This window comes from Martes martes, assembly GCF_963455335.1.
Source record: "Martes martes genome assembly, chromosome: 15".
Classification (NCBI taxonomy): Eukaryota; Metazoa; Chordata; class Mammalia; order Carnivora; family Mustelidae; genus Martes; species Martes martes.
The window spans coordinates 41,978,848-41,993,409 of record NC_137903.1 but is presented as its reverse complement, the minus strand read 5'-3'; the positions used below and the strand labels follow the sequence as shown (position 1 = coordinate 41,993,409).

Below are 14,562 nucleotides of genomic sequence, written 5' to 3'. Positions count from 1 at the left end.
AGGCCATCTCAATTACTATATTTGTTTTTCATAGGTTTACCTTTAAGACAACTAAATGTGTGAACCTTTTGAAAGTATCAATAACTTAAATATTAAATAATCTACATCATCAAGATGAAGAAAATCGTAAAACATCATTTACTTACCTATTCTAAAGTTTGGTTTGGTTTTATAGGTGTATTTGTTTTTTTGTTTTGTTTTTTGTTTGTTTTTTTAAAAGATTTTATTTATTTATTTGCCAGAGTGAGAGAAAGAGGCAGGCAGAGGGATAAGCAGGCTCCCTACCAAGCAAGGAACCCAATGTGGGACTTGATCCCAGGACCCTGAGATCATGACCTGAGCTAAAGTCAGAAGCTTAACTGACTGAGCCACCCAGGCATCCCTTATAGGTATATTTGTTATAATTTGAGGTTTGGGGGAAGATGTTCTGTTGGGAACATACTGGATACTGGGGGAAAAAAAATTGTGAGCTCTGGCCCCTTTAAGGAGTTAAATCGATTAAGAAAAAAAAGGACTATTTAAGAATGTGCTAAAGCACAACAACATTTTGTGCTGATCTCATAAAATGAGAAAGTCAGCCAATGAGAGAAGAGTGGAGAAAGGAACACAGACAGGCAGGTTGCTGCAGAGACCAGGTGGAGAGAAAGGCTTGGGAGCCAGGACATCATCATGGTGCTCCCAATGTAACAGGGAGAGGGAAGGAGCTCACTTTCACCTGTCCCCTGACACATAACTGTGACCACTAGGAATATGTGGGTTTAAGAATTCTGTCAGGCTCTAGGATGTGCTGCAGATGAAAGTTTAGAGCTTTCCTGCAGCTACTTCAGAAAACCAGTTTGGAGGATAAAGATGTTTAATCTGAACATAGAACTTTTTGAGGTAACCTTAACCTTTAGGATGCTTGTAAGATAAATACAGACATCAATTAATTCCCTGCTGTATGGATAGATGTAACTCCTGTAAAGTGTATACATGTTATTCCTTGTTTAGCCAAGTGCAGGGAGCACTTGACTTGGGGTCTCAAAACTTGAGTTCCACTGACCTGTGGAAGCTGTGCAATCTTGCTGACTGCGGTTTCCTTTTCTGCAAAATAGTGATCTGTCTGATCTATAACAATCTGCCTTTCTCTTAAAGTTTCTTGCAAGAATTAAATAGAAATAAAACACACCTTCTCTAGTACAAGTTCTATAGAAATGTATTGTTACTCCCTGTGCAACTGTCTCTGAAGTAGGCAGTGCCCTTGTTCTAAACTACCTTACGTGGGAGCAAACTTTGACCATGGTATGGCAGCAAGCTGGACAGTCCCTGTACTAGGAGTTCACACATCTACTAAATCCTGACGACCTCTTCCTAACACAGAATGCTTCGAAGATGATCTGTTGACCAGGGTGTTCAAGGAGGTCCACTTGCTCTGACCTCCCTCCCCCACAGCTGACTCCAAGCTGCCCTCCAGCGCACCTGTAGTGTGCCGGTATCGCCACTAGGGGTCACTGTAGTGACTGACACGTGAGGTCCCTAGCCAGCCGCCTTATAACTGCTACAGTTCAAGGGTGCAAAACGGAATCAGCCTCATTTCATTGACCCTGAACATCACTGCATGCACAGATCACCCAAACCACTTCTCCTTACATGGCAAGCTCTCCCTTTTACTTGCTCTTTCCACTCCTGCGGTCCAGAAATCAGCTCCAGTGGGATCTCTGCTTCTTGGCTTGCCTGCTAAGCATTAAAATTTGCCCCGAAGCTAAGCTCTTCAAGATACATGATTTAAGCTTCTCTTTTAGCTAATTAGATATCGTTCTATAAATTGGGCTGTTCTCTCTGAAAGATAATCAGCAATTTATTTCCCCTGCCCTTTCCTTAAACTTAAACTGAACTGTAAAACATGGCCATTTGATTGTTTAGTCCAATCAGGAAATTGTTTTGGGCAAAGAATAGAGATCCATCTTCTCGCTAACTCCGAGCTTGTGCAGGCATTCCTTCATGCTGTTGTGAGGATGGTGGAAGGTTTTGCTTAATGCCTGTCATCCCTTTGAAAGGTGGGCGCTACTGGGGCGCCTGGATGGCTCAGTTAGGCATCCAACTCTTGATTTTGGTTCAGGTCATGATCTCAGGGTCATGATATCGAGCCCCATGTTGGGCTCTGCACTCAGCAGGGAGTCTGCTTGAGATTCTTTCTCCCTTTCCCTATGCCCTCTCCCCTGCTCCTGTGCACACTCTCTCCCTCTCCAAAATAAATAAAATCTTAAAAAAAAAAAAAAGGAAGAAAAAGAAAGGTGGGCCCTACAGTGATCTATTGTGGCCCATGCATCTGTAATCATCACCTGAGTAACCCCACTAGCTGCATTAACACTTTCACCCTTCATTGGGGGGGAAGGGATTTTTTATTAGCCCCGTTTCACTGAAAAGAAAACTGATACCCAGGGAAGTCAGGCCATTTGCCTAAAACCAAACAAATAGGTAAGGGAAGGAACCAGACTATGAACCCAGATCCTTGGTCCTCAGATGCCCCAAAACTGTATATTGTTCGAGTAATCCAACATCAGTTAGAGGGGGGAATGCAGGAAGATGTGGGGTCCCCACACAAGGCTTGAGATCCAGTAAAGATTTCTTACAGCTCTTGATGAAGTACCACAAGGCCGTTTACAACCTCGTCCAATCCAAGATGTCATTACACATTGTAGGAGAAAGGATCCTTTCTGGAAACTGCCTCTTTTCCTACGCAGGGGGCCGGGTGTTTCCTCATCCTCAAGACTGTGCCCAGCATTTGATGAATGGAGACACTCTGAGTGGGGTTTACACCATCTTCCTCAATGGAGAACTAAGCCGGAAGTTACAGGTGTACTGCGACATGACCACCGATGGGGGTGGCTGGATTGTAAGTATCTGGGACTGTTCTCCACAGTCACAAACATCCTCAGGGTCTGGCCCATCTGGCTTGGTGTCTGTGGATCCACATTTCACCATCCTCTGGCCAGTCTTCATCCATCCTCCACCTGTCCCTGGTGGGGTTCTTCCTTGCCTCTGGGCAACACAGTCATAGGTTTGGCTTAGCACTGGAAGGATTAAGCATATTGAGGCAGCAGTGGCCTGGCCCAGTGAAGGGGCCCCAGGAATACTGTTCCTTCTGTGACGATAGTTAATGCAGGAGGGTGCCAGGGAGAGGGAGGAATAGCTCTGACAGGCCCAGGATTCTTGCCTGCTGAAGGCTGCAGCTGTAGTCAAGGAGCAGAGAGAGAGGGTTCTCTGCAGGAGGAGGGTACCCTGCAGGAAGAGGTGAGCCTCGATGGGGGAGCTCTATGGGATGACTGCATATGGGGGAACGGATGAGCACGGATAGCCATCTCTAGTTACCAGGCCTACCCCTGTCCCCATCTCCCCTGGCCTCCCTGACTCTTCCCCAGAGCTGCCACAGCCTTCCAGATGCACCAGCAGTCAGGAAAATAAGAGACAGCCTCCCTCCACAGCTAATAGGACAACACCAAGAGAAGAGAAAGAACAGTGTCCTAAATGGCCCCAGCTAGCAGTGCAGCCCACTGTGCGTACAGGAGAGTTCCCTCAGCCTGACCCTAAAGGAGCCCAGCATTCGCTCCATCCCTGCATGCACACACAGCCCCCCGACCCTCCCGCGGTTCCCCTCTAGCGCTGTGAACACACAGCACTGGATTTTTCTTGGTGCAAAATGGATAGATTTTTAATGGAGTTAAATGGTGGCTGTGCTCATAAGCTACTCTGGGGAGGCATTCTCTTTTATGTTTCTGACATATTTGTGCCTCCTTCTTAAAGCATAATTGGAAATTGAAGCTGAGGCTGATGCATTGGAGGTTAAATGAAATTAGCACTTAAACAGCTCGGAAAGTGAACGATATGCAGTTGCTTTGCCTGCAATAGGATGGTGACAGCTACCAGCTGATGTGGGTTGGTCCTGTTCTTTTGGTGAGAAATGCTTTCTACTGCCCTCGGTGCTGCAAAAAGATTCATTTGAGAGCCAAGCCTATTTCCCCTTGCCTACTTGGGAGCTTGAGATGGATTCTGAGTCTTTTCTGCATTGCAGGGGTGCAAATTAGTGTCAAAGGCACACCCTGGCCTATTCCTCAGGGACCTCCACACTTCCGGAGAGCTCTGAGCATCTCTTACTATGATAACAGCTGTGTGGATACCGAGCTCTGTACAGCAATGTTCCTGATCTGAGCATCTTTGTCCTGGCGGCTGGAAAACTCAGTTACGGCAATTTTACTCATGAGGGTTTATTTTCTTTAGCATCACGTTGTTTCCTCTCCTGTCTCCCCCACAGGTGTTCCAGAGACGGCAGAACGGCCAAACTGATTTTTTCCGCAAGTGGGCTGAGTACCGTGTCGGCTTCGGGAACCTGGAGGATGAGTTTTGGCTGGGTAATCTTCCTTCATGCTTTCCCTGGGAACCCTGCTCCGGGTCTTTGTCCACCTCCTTCCTTTCTGTGTCCATCTGGGATGATCCGAAACGCCGTGTCCGTTGAGAAGTTGACAGCTCGTGAATTGCTTTCAGTACCTCTTGCTCTGTTTGGCTCTGCTATTGATCTGTTTTTATCTTATTGTGGTGTTTTCCTCTTTGCTCTGTCTCTTCCCATCCTCATTAATAGTCTCTTATGCTGATGGGTCTTGACATGAGGCAACTACAGAGGAAGTGAGCTGCCTGGTGGGGGAGGGGCGCAGGACACAGCCAGCTGGCCGGTCACTTCTCAGATGCTGGGCACCCGCCAGGCAGCCTGCAGGTCGGGAGAGAGAGGAGGCAGTCACCCTGCCCCAGCTCCCCGGAGGAATCGTATTGCCTGATTTCACAAAGGAAGAGAAAAATGAAAACCGCCTTTGGGGTGTCCTGCCATCTCCCAGAGGTCTGACACAGGCGGGAGGTGCAGATTGAGAACAGAACTGGTGTGAGAAGGTGAATATTCAGGTGGTGGCGGGAGTGCCAACCCCGGAAAGCAGTAAATGGATTACCTGTGTCTCGGCCTGGGTTAGATTTTCATAGTGATACATACAGGGAGGAAGGGGGGAAGGGCGCATAACTGACTTCCCTATTTGTGGTCTCCTCCCTCTATCCCGGTCCCTACGGTCCCTACGTCATCGGGGCCTCACTGTCTTTCTCCTGGACACTCACACAACAGCTCCCTACCTGACCTCCCTACCTGGATACTCACACCAACAGCTCCCTACCTGACCTGTCCACATGGCGGTCTTCCTCATGCCCAAAATCTGAGCTGTGGTTAACCCCATTTGTAAACCCTTTCAGTGACACCTCATTGCCACTAGGAAAGCCAAACCCCTTTGCTGAGGTACAAGACCCTTCCTAATCTACGTCTGGAGCCTGCTCCCCACCACTAAGTCCCCCACGCCTCCCGCCCACACTCCCCCACACATGCCAATACCCAGCTCCAAACATTCAGAATCATTAATGCTTCCTCTGCAAGGAACACTCTCCCAACCCACCATCCCCCTCCCCTGTACATCTCGTTGCCTGTCTGCGTATATTCAGAGACCCGGCTAAGCTCCTCGTCCTCCACAGAACCTGTCCTGCCCAGTTTTCTCACCCTCTGCCTATCGGAGAATTGGCCACTCCCTCTTTTGTGAGCCCAAAGCACAGTGTCCATTTTTCTTTCTGTCCATCTTGACTGTACCATGGAAACTTCTTTCAGGACTAGGACCACATCTTGGCCATCTTTTAGTCCCCTTGCCTGTTATGGTGCCTGCGATGGTAGGTGCTTAAAGCGTAGGCACCGATAGGTCCACCGATGATAAGAATTTATCAAGTACCTATGAGAGGCTCAGAACTGTGTTGGCTGATGTAGGTAATGAAACTATAAGATAAGAACATTGAGAGAGAAGTCAAGTGCACAGGAAGTATTATCACCTTCTAGGATTTGGCACACAGCTTGGGGGACGAGTACAATGCACGTAGATCAGGCCCCTGGCACACAGGGCTCGTGTTCCCCAGCCCTCAGCCGCTGGGCACTGATTCCATGATTTTTGCATTATCTGTGAAGTAGCGGAACTAACCTGCACTTACATTTTCTCTGTATTGCTTACTTTATTTAATTAAGTTAACTGTTTTGTGAAAGAAACTTCATAGCATTTCCCAAAATGGAAAGCTAGTTATCATGTGCCAAAACAAGAAGGAGCCTTAAAAATTCATACAAGGAAAACAAAATAATATTAATATTATTAAATGACAGCTAAATACATGGGCCCCAAGCCTGATGTTGCCGCCGGTGGTACAAATGAAGGTTAGCAAGCGTTGGTTGTTTTCACCGCCAAGCACTGGAACCAAACTGAGACTGGGAGTTGAAGTTAGGATCCGAGTTAAGGTTTCTCCTTTAACTATTAAGAAAGAAATAGGATTTGGAAATAGCTTTCTCCCTATATGTTTAAGGTTATTTCATCCTCATTCCCAAAGCATTTCTCCTATCGTGAAAGATGCCGTCCTATGCTGAGAAACGCTGTACCAACCAATGAACTATCTACAAGAAGGCACAGATACTCAGAGAGGGGAGGGGTCAGCTTTGTGGAGGAGGCTCTGCGCGATCCATGACTAAGAAGAATGCAGGAGGGAAGGGGACAAGAAAAGAGGAAAGGCAGGGATTTTTCTGACACGTGCAAATGGGATAGGAAAGAAACCACCCAACCAGAGCAAAGACGCAGGACAGGGAAAGAAGAAAATGAGGTTAGATGGGTTGAATAAAAGCACATTATGGTACCTAAAGCCAGGAAGAGAAGTCTTGACATAATGCCATGGTAATAGGGAGCCAGTGAGGGCTGCTGAATCGAGGCATGGCCTGGTGATCCATAGTTTGGCAGCAATACTCAGGTTCAGGGTAACTATGACCCATGATTTATATTCCAAGTTGAGTTCCCCAGAAGCAGAGCCAGAGACATTCTTTTTCAGGGATTTATTGATGGAGTGGTCTCAGGAGTAGGGGAATGGAGGAAGCAAGACAGAGCAGAAGACACTATGCAAAAATGCAGTTTTGGTGAGAGATTATCTCTGGTCTGATCCTCAGGGAAGGTCTGGAGCATGAATTGCTCCTCAGAGTTGGTCCCTAGTAGGACAAAGGGGATGGTCTTTCATACCCCCTACATCAGGCATTAATGTAGGTCTGCTTCAAGGCACGGGGGAGGGAGAACGAAGCTGCTAAGGGGAAGTAACTCCTGTTTGGTCAAAGGCAATTATCCAAGAAGAAGGCAGCTGTGAGCTGTTAGCAGCCAACACATCTAGCAGCTGGGGGACATGCCCACCATTTACTAAGGGCATCCAGGGCAGGTACCCCCAGGATCTACTAGATCCACACAGACACAAGTCTAGGGTAGGTTGTGGGTCAGCAACCTGGTGAATAGCAAACAGCCCTCGGCCCTCAACTCATAATCAAAATGAAGCTTTAAATCTCAAACAGGAAAGGGAAGCAGAAAGATCCAGGTGGCTTTCAGCCAATAACAGCACCTGTGTGGATTTCAACCTCTTTTTCCACAACGAGATTAGCCTAAGTAATCTCCAAATTCCCTTCCATTGCTGCACTTCCTTTATTCTCATCATGGCATCCTCCGATAGATATCAGATATGACAGCAGAGCAAGAGGACCTCGGTTCAGTGGGCAGATAGAAATCAGGAAGACTCAGAGATTACCAGCAATGCAAGGTGATTGGTTCAAAGTCCGGACAGTTAGGTCAAAATCAGCAAGTCCCAGAGTCCAGCCAGCCAGAGCAAGAAGACAAGGGAATATATATGAGAAAACATCACCAAGGAAGATGCGGGCTCACAGAGGTTTTGCATGTTACAAGAATCTATTAAACCAAGGTCCACGAAGCTTAGAGCCCAAAGGGAAGCAGCTGGGTGAAAATAACCACCCAGAAGACCAGTGCAGAGGGGCAAAGCAAACCGTAGCAAGTAGATTAAACAGAAAGCAACAGAATTCAGGGGGCAAATGGCAAAATCCCCTGACCTGGCTGTGGGAGCCCCAGGAGGGCTGGAGGCTGAGAAGGGGCGAGGCCGTGTAATGCAAGGTGAACAGAATCCCTTTTGCAGGCTACTAGCAATGATAGGAGGTCTGGCTCTCCCGGGCCCCTCGCGCCCATCCTGAACTCCTCTGATCAGTGTCTCTACCTCTGGCTTCCTACCACTCTCACCAAACGATTCACATCCATGTAATACATCTTGTCATTTTCACCCAACGCCGCGGTTTGGAGTGGAAGGTGGTCGGGGACAGGGCCAGGAATCCTGAGGCTCAAGGTTTGTGTGCTACAGAGTCAAGACAGGATGTTAGGACCCCTGAGCTGACATGGGGGCAGGGAGGGGGGCACCCATCAGCAGACCAGGTCTTGTCTTTTTGTGGGAGGAGATTCTGAATCTGGCAAGGTCTGTCTGATAAATGACCTGAGAAGGGCTGAGGACAAAAGCAATCCGGATCCCCCTGCCCCTCTGTAACATCCATTGCGAGGCCACAGTCCCATTCAGCCCCATTTTCCCCCATGTCCCAAGCCGCAGGGACCGGGCCCCCTGCATCCTCCGCTCTTCTCCACAGGGCTGGACAACATACACAGGATCACATCCCAGGGCCGCTACGAGCTGCGCGTGGACATGCGGGACGGCCAGGAGGCCGCCTTCGCCTCCTACGACAAGTTCTCGGTGGAGGATGGCCGAAACCTGTATAAGCTGCGCCTCGGGGGCTACAACGGCACTGCAGGTACCCTGGCCGCCACCCCCCCACCAAGCCCCCAGCAGCCCCACGGCCGCTGGGCGGACGGTAGGACCAGCGCCCCCGCGCGGTCAAGGCCTGAACTGCACCGGGCGGCGGCAGCACCCGGAAAGCCTGTGAATTCCCTGCCAGCCAAAGAGCAGGGGCGGAGGGAGGGCTGGGAATCACTGGCGCTGGTCCCTTCTGTCCCCAACCACCCAGGTGACCTGAAACCAATGCCTCCGGATTTCAGTTTCCTCATCTGGAAAATCATAATAAGGCCGCCAGCCCTACTTCACAGAGTAGTCAGAAAAAGAAGCAATCAATGCAGCAAAAGTACTTTAAAGTTTAAAAAAAAAAAAAAGCGCAGCGTGAGGGCAAAGCATTATTTTTCTTGTCTAGATTAATCAATATGGGCTCTTATCCAACGAGTGCATAATCATCCACTGTCTGGCGAGAAATTTCCTCCTGCAATGACATCCAGGAAAACCATCTTGCAACTAAGGGAAATAAAGCAGACCCCTCTATATTCTGAGCCCCCCCACCCCCAGCAGTCATCGTAACGCCTTTGTCAGGTGCAAGCAAGAGCCCCCGAAAGATCCTCCTCGAACACGTTTCTTCTCATTCCTCCACGAGAACCAAATACATGCTCGCGTTCCCTGTATAGATTTTTATGACATTTTGACTAAGTAGAACAACCGTGTCCATAAGCTCTGTTGCATTAATAGTTTTATCAGAACGTAATATCCCAGCCTGCTTCTTAGGCTTTACCAGTCTGTCTCCTAGGTTCTATTATAGCACATTTCATAAAAACCTGTTTTGCCAAACATTCTACTCTTTGGTACATGGAGTTATTGGTTCTTTCATTAACTCCAGTGTAAGGGCTAAATGCTAGTCTGTCATTTTAGTGGCATTTTCATGACTCTTGGAATTAAGAAGATCATCAAGGTGCTGCCCTTCTGATTACTGCACCTGTCCAAGTATTTCTCTTCTCACCCAGGTGGTGTTACTCCGTAGGAAGACGTGCTTCGTTCTTGTTCATTTGGAGATTACTCCTGTCGGCGGTCAGTCAGGTCTGCCTGAGGTGCCCCTCACGGTGGCTCCAATTTACTACACTTTGGGCATAAAAGAGCCATTGAAATGGAGTATATTAAACAAGATGTCAGACTAAATCATTTCAAAAAAAACCCTGATACAATCAACTCCCTAAGATTAGAATTGTGCCTATAGAAAAGCAGTGCTTATTCTTCCCACAGGAAGAAAACCAAGCTTTGCCCCTTACTCCCATGTTCCACCTTCCTCCCCGCTCTTCATCTGCTCCAGGCTTCTGCTTCTCCCGCCCCCCGGGCTCGTGGGCCCAGGCACTGCTGCCATTACCACAGCTCCGTCTTGCTACCGGGCCCCATGGAGGGCAGGGCCATGGGACCACATTCTACTCTCTTGTCTCCTAGGCTAATCCTGCCAGCAAATTGACCAATCATCATGAATTAATTGCAGTCGACCCCTCTCTTCAAATATTCAGTTCATCTTCCTCAAATGATGAAAACCTGGGCTTATATGGGCTGCCCCCTTCTCTGGGTAACTCCACCCAATGGTTGCTCTTTCTAGACCAGAAGGTCTCCAGTGGGGAAGAGCCCATCCTCTTTTTCTGGCACTCACCGTGGCCCAGTTCCCCTGGCCTTTATCTTGACTTGTTGCTCATTTTATTGGCCCTACTGGCAACTATACATCCTATGGCCTCCAATCCATGTTCAGCCCTTTCTCCTGTCCCCATTTCTCAAGGCTACAAAAATCTAGGTCTCTCATCAAGACTCTGACCAGAGTAGAACTGAAAACTCCAAACCAAGTTATCAATAAAAGGCTGTTGAGCAACCCCAGGAAGGTCATTGTGCAAGTTACAGGGACTCAAAACAAGCATAAGACACGGCCTCTGCAAGAATGAAACAGCTATTTTTCAAAAAAGAACCGTAAAAGAAATGGTACTCACGTCCGGCTTACCAGGAGCTCATTGGCCTCGGAAGGAGCGACATCTGACTGGGGTCCCAATGGCAAGGAAGGCAAGCCCTGGAAGAGAAGTCACGGGAGGAGCAGTTACTGTGGAGGGAGGGCAGGCGTGGAGAGCCTGGCTCCCCAGGGCAGGGTGTGAGTTCAGAAGAAACAGAAAGATTGGCGGAGTAAGGGCCCTAAAACCAAGGGAGCCGTGTGACTACGGTGAGCAGTGGGGAGCCATGGTAGGTCCTGAGTCTTTTGGATTTGGGGGTTTTAGGAAGATCAATGGGACAGCCTTAAACTGGATAAAGTAAATCTGAGTAAAGAACAGAGACCCGCTGGCAGCTGCTGCATTAATCCTGGTAGGAGATAATAGGAGACTTGACTAATGTCAGGAATTAAGAGAAAGGTATAAATCTGAACAGCCGTTTGAGAGAGAAAAACCAAGACGTGGACGATGCACTGAATATATGAGGTGGTATGAGGCAGAAATGGGAAGGGAAGCCAGACTGGGGGAGGAGATAAAGACCAATGCTGGGATCTATCCAAGACTGCAGCAGGCAACATCAGAGAGGAAGCAGGAGAGCATTGTTGTAGGACAGTAGTGGAGAGCAAATTCTAGATTACAGAAGGACGAGCTGGAGATGAGAAGACAGGAGGTGGGCAGAAGCAACAGAGTGACCCATGGTAAAGAAAGGGTCACTAGAAAATAGGATTAATCCAAGAAGTTTTAAAGCTAAAGGATATGAATATGATTTAGGATTAGAGGAGGTGACTATGCTAATAAATACTTATTTTTATGTATATATATGAAAAATATATTATTGAGCTTATTTTTTTCTTTTTCATGTATATATTCTGCCTTCCTCTGGACATGGAAGAAATGTGACTGAGTTTCATAGAGGCACCTGAGTGGCTCAGTCAGTTCAGTATCTGCCTTCAGCTCAGGTCATGGTCCCAGGATCCTGGGATCCAGCCCCACGTGGGTCTCCCCATTTGGTGAGGAGTTTGCTTCTCCTTCTGCCTCTGCCCACCCCCCTGCTCAAGCTCACTCTCTTTCTCTCTCTCTCAAATAAATAAATAAAATCTTTTTTAAAAGGAGTTTCAGGTAGTAAGATTAGCTCTCAATGGACACAAAACCAGATTTCTTGGAGCCCGGGAAGAGAAGATGAAAAGGATAGGACAGAAACATGATATGTTCAGTTGGGGATCCACCTGACATGAGGGATTCCGGCTTTCTCAGAGAATAAAGACCATCCCCTCAGAGTAAGCCATGGTGGGAAGCAGTGGAGACATTCTCGGACACCATTAGGATTTTCTTATCATGCTTTCTCTCTCCTGTGGACAGGAACTTGAGCTTGCTGAGATCTCTCTTTACATGTGGCACCAAGTTCTGAATGTGGGGTTTTGGGTGAGGGTTGACCAAGCTTAAGAAACTGTGGAGAAGGCCAGGCCATGGATGCATGGTGGTAACCCAGATTGACTCAAGTCACCATGGCTCATCACTGTGTCCTCTGGGGACAAAGGAATCATGAATGTTGGTGCCCAGTGCAAGCCTAGAGGGAAAAGACAGGGGTGTGAAGTGGACTGAGTGGACAGAGCTCTGAGCAGAAGGTCAGAGGAATGAGGAAATGGGTTGCAGAGAGCAGCAAAGAAGCAGCTGACCCAGGGGGTAAGGTGGAGTGAGAGTTCCCTACAGCCCAGCTGAGGAAATGCGTGGCAACGAGGTGAGTAAATGGAAGGTCCCTTGAGGGCAGTCTAGGTGTGTTGGGAGTGGGTCAGATGTCCAGACAGTCCTGACAAAACAGGAACAAATGAGATGGCCTTATGAAAGCATCTTTTTCTTTATAGGGGACTCCCTCAGCTATCATCAGGGACGCCCTTTCTCCACAGAGGACAGAGACAATGATGTTGCCGTTACCAACTGTGCCATGTCCTACAAGGGGGCCTGGTGGTATAAGAACTGCCATCGCACCAACCTCAATGGGAAATATGGAGAGTCCAGGCACAGTCAGGTAGGTGAAGCTGGCCACCATCTTGAATGACCCAGGGCTGTGGAACCCACCGTCCCTCAGCTTTATGTGTTCGGTGCACAAGTTGGTCTTACATTTCCCTCTTTTAAATAAATAAATAAATAAAAGTCAGTCTTGAGAAAGGACTATCATGAAGAGGAAAGGAAGGCAGGTCCTGAGATAAGAGTGGGACAAAGCAGAAGCCAGAGGAGAGAAAAAAAAAAACAGCATCTGGACTCAGAACTTAGAACTCACTCAGAAAAGCCCTTGACTGCCAATACATTCCATTCATGTCATTTCCTCATCTTAGCCATTCCATGGAGAGCTTATCAAATTTAGGAACAGCTTCACAGGCTTGACCTCATCTAAAGAAGGGTCCCAGGAAGGAGAGATCAGAAAACCAGTGTCAACTGGACTAGGTTTCCCCCTTAGAGACTACAAGTCCACAGGCTGGGCTGGGAGATAGGGCGACCAACCGGCGACCACCTGGGACTTTCCCAGTTTTAGCCCCCAAAGGCCAGCAGCCAGGGAAACCCCTCCCTCCTGAGCCAACCAAGATGGCTGGTCACCACAGGCAGAAACTACCTGACTCTCCCCTCAGGAGTGAGCAGTCAAACACAATCATTCTCCACAAGATGCTCCTATACCATTGGGATTTTGAGATTCAGCACTGGTAATCGGTGCATGCAAATCTTAAAAGCCAAAAGCATAAAGCTGGCAGTAAGACATAACCTGATGAACACTCAGGCCACAGGACGCCTAAAAAGAAAAGCTGGAGAAAGACCCAGCTCCTTCGACCCTGTCGGGAGCTGGACCGCAGAGCTTCCCGTTCTCGGAGAATGACTAATCCTCATCTTGGATTCCCCGCTCCTGGAGTTCTCCCTCTTTTCAAGCCGGGTGTTCCACCTGGGGGGAGGCGGGGACCTGACATGCCTGTCTTCCTCCTTCCTAGGGGATCAACTGGTACCACTGGAAAGGCCACGAGTTCTCCATCCCTTTCGTGGAGATGAAGATGCGCCCCTACAGCCACCGTCTCACGGCGGGGAGGAAACGGCGGTCCTTGCAGTTCTGAGCCTCGGGTGGCCGCGGGCCAACTGACCTTTTCTGTCATTTGTTTGTATTTTATAATATGAAACGAGGGGTGGGGGGTAAGAGTACTGTGCTTGGCAACGTGGGAAGGGTGTTGGAGGAAGCAGGATATAGCTGTTCGTGGTGTCTGCTGTCCCGGGCCTGGGCCTCGGTCTCCGTGCTCCCTCCCACCCAGTCATCCTTAACCTTCCCCTCTTTTCTCACTGAGGAGGGAAAGTCTGGAAGGTTTTAAAGAGACCAACTGAAAGGCAAGTCCTGGGGTCAGATTGCTATGGTACCGGGCCTTCTTTTCCTGGACACCTAGGAGCTGCCCTTCACTCCCAGGTAATCGTGCTCTGGTCACTGCCTTGGATGGCCAGGTTCTCACAGCAGCCCCCGGGAGAAGCCTCGAGAAGAGAGCTCTGCCAACAGTACCCCTTCAGAGGAAATAAATTAACCTCGCCCCATCCCAACAACCCAAGTCCTTTTTAATGGGCCAAAGATTTTCATCTTCCGACACTCTTACCAGCCAAGTGTCCTATGACCTTTTAAGAGCAGCCGTCTCCTTCCCAGCCCCAGTCAGTCCTGTGCCTCCGTCCATCCTACCCTTAGACCCCCATGGCCCCACAAGCCCAAGGCATTGTCCACACCCGGCCCTGGGCTACACAGTGGCTGTGTTCCCTAAGGGTCATAAGTCGTTGCCCCCTCTCTTAGGTCAGCCAGACAGAACTTCTCTGTGGGCGAAAGGGGGAGATGGTTGTAGGTTGAGCGCTTTGGGGTCAGACATTGAGGAAC

General features: G+C 48.7%; 1 protein-coding gene across 1 annotated transcript in view; it reads left to right on the top strand.

Annotated features, from left to right (window-relative positions):
• The window catches only part of TNR (tenascin R), a gene marked incomplete at both ends in the record, with an annotated part of 78,761 nt that extends 64,990 nt beyond the window's left edge, over positions 1–13,771 (top strand). The window contains 5 exons of the mRNA XM_080824627.1: positions 2,724–2,875; positions 4,292–4,388; positions 8,546–8,707; positions 12,539–12,702; positions 13,652–13,771. Coding sequence (XP_080680753.1) covers positions 2,724–2,875; positions 4,292–4,388; positions 8,546–8,707; positions 12,539–12,702; positions 13,652–13,771 — 695 coding nt within the window. The remainder of the gene's footprint in view (positions 1–2,723; positions 2,876–4,291; positions 4,389–8,545; positions 8,708–12,538; positions 12,703–13,651) is intronic.
• Between the last annotated feature and the right edge of the window lie 791 nt (positions 13,772–14,562).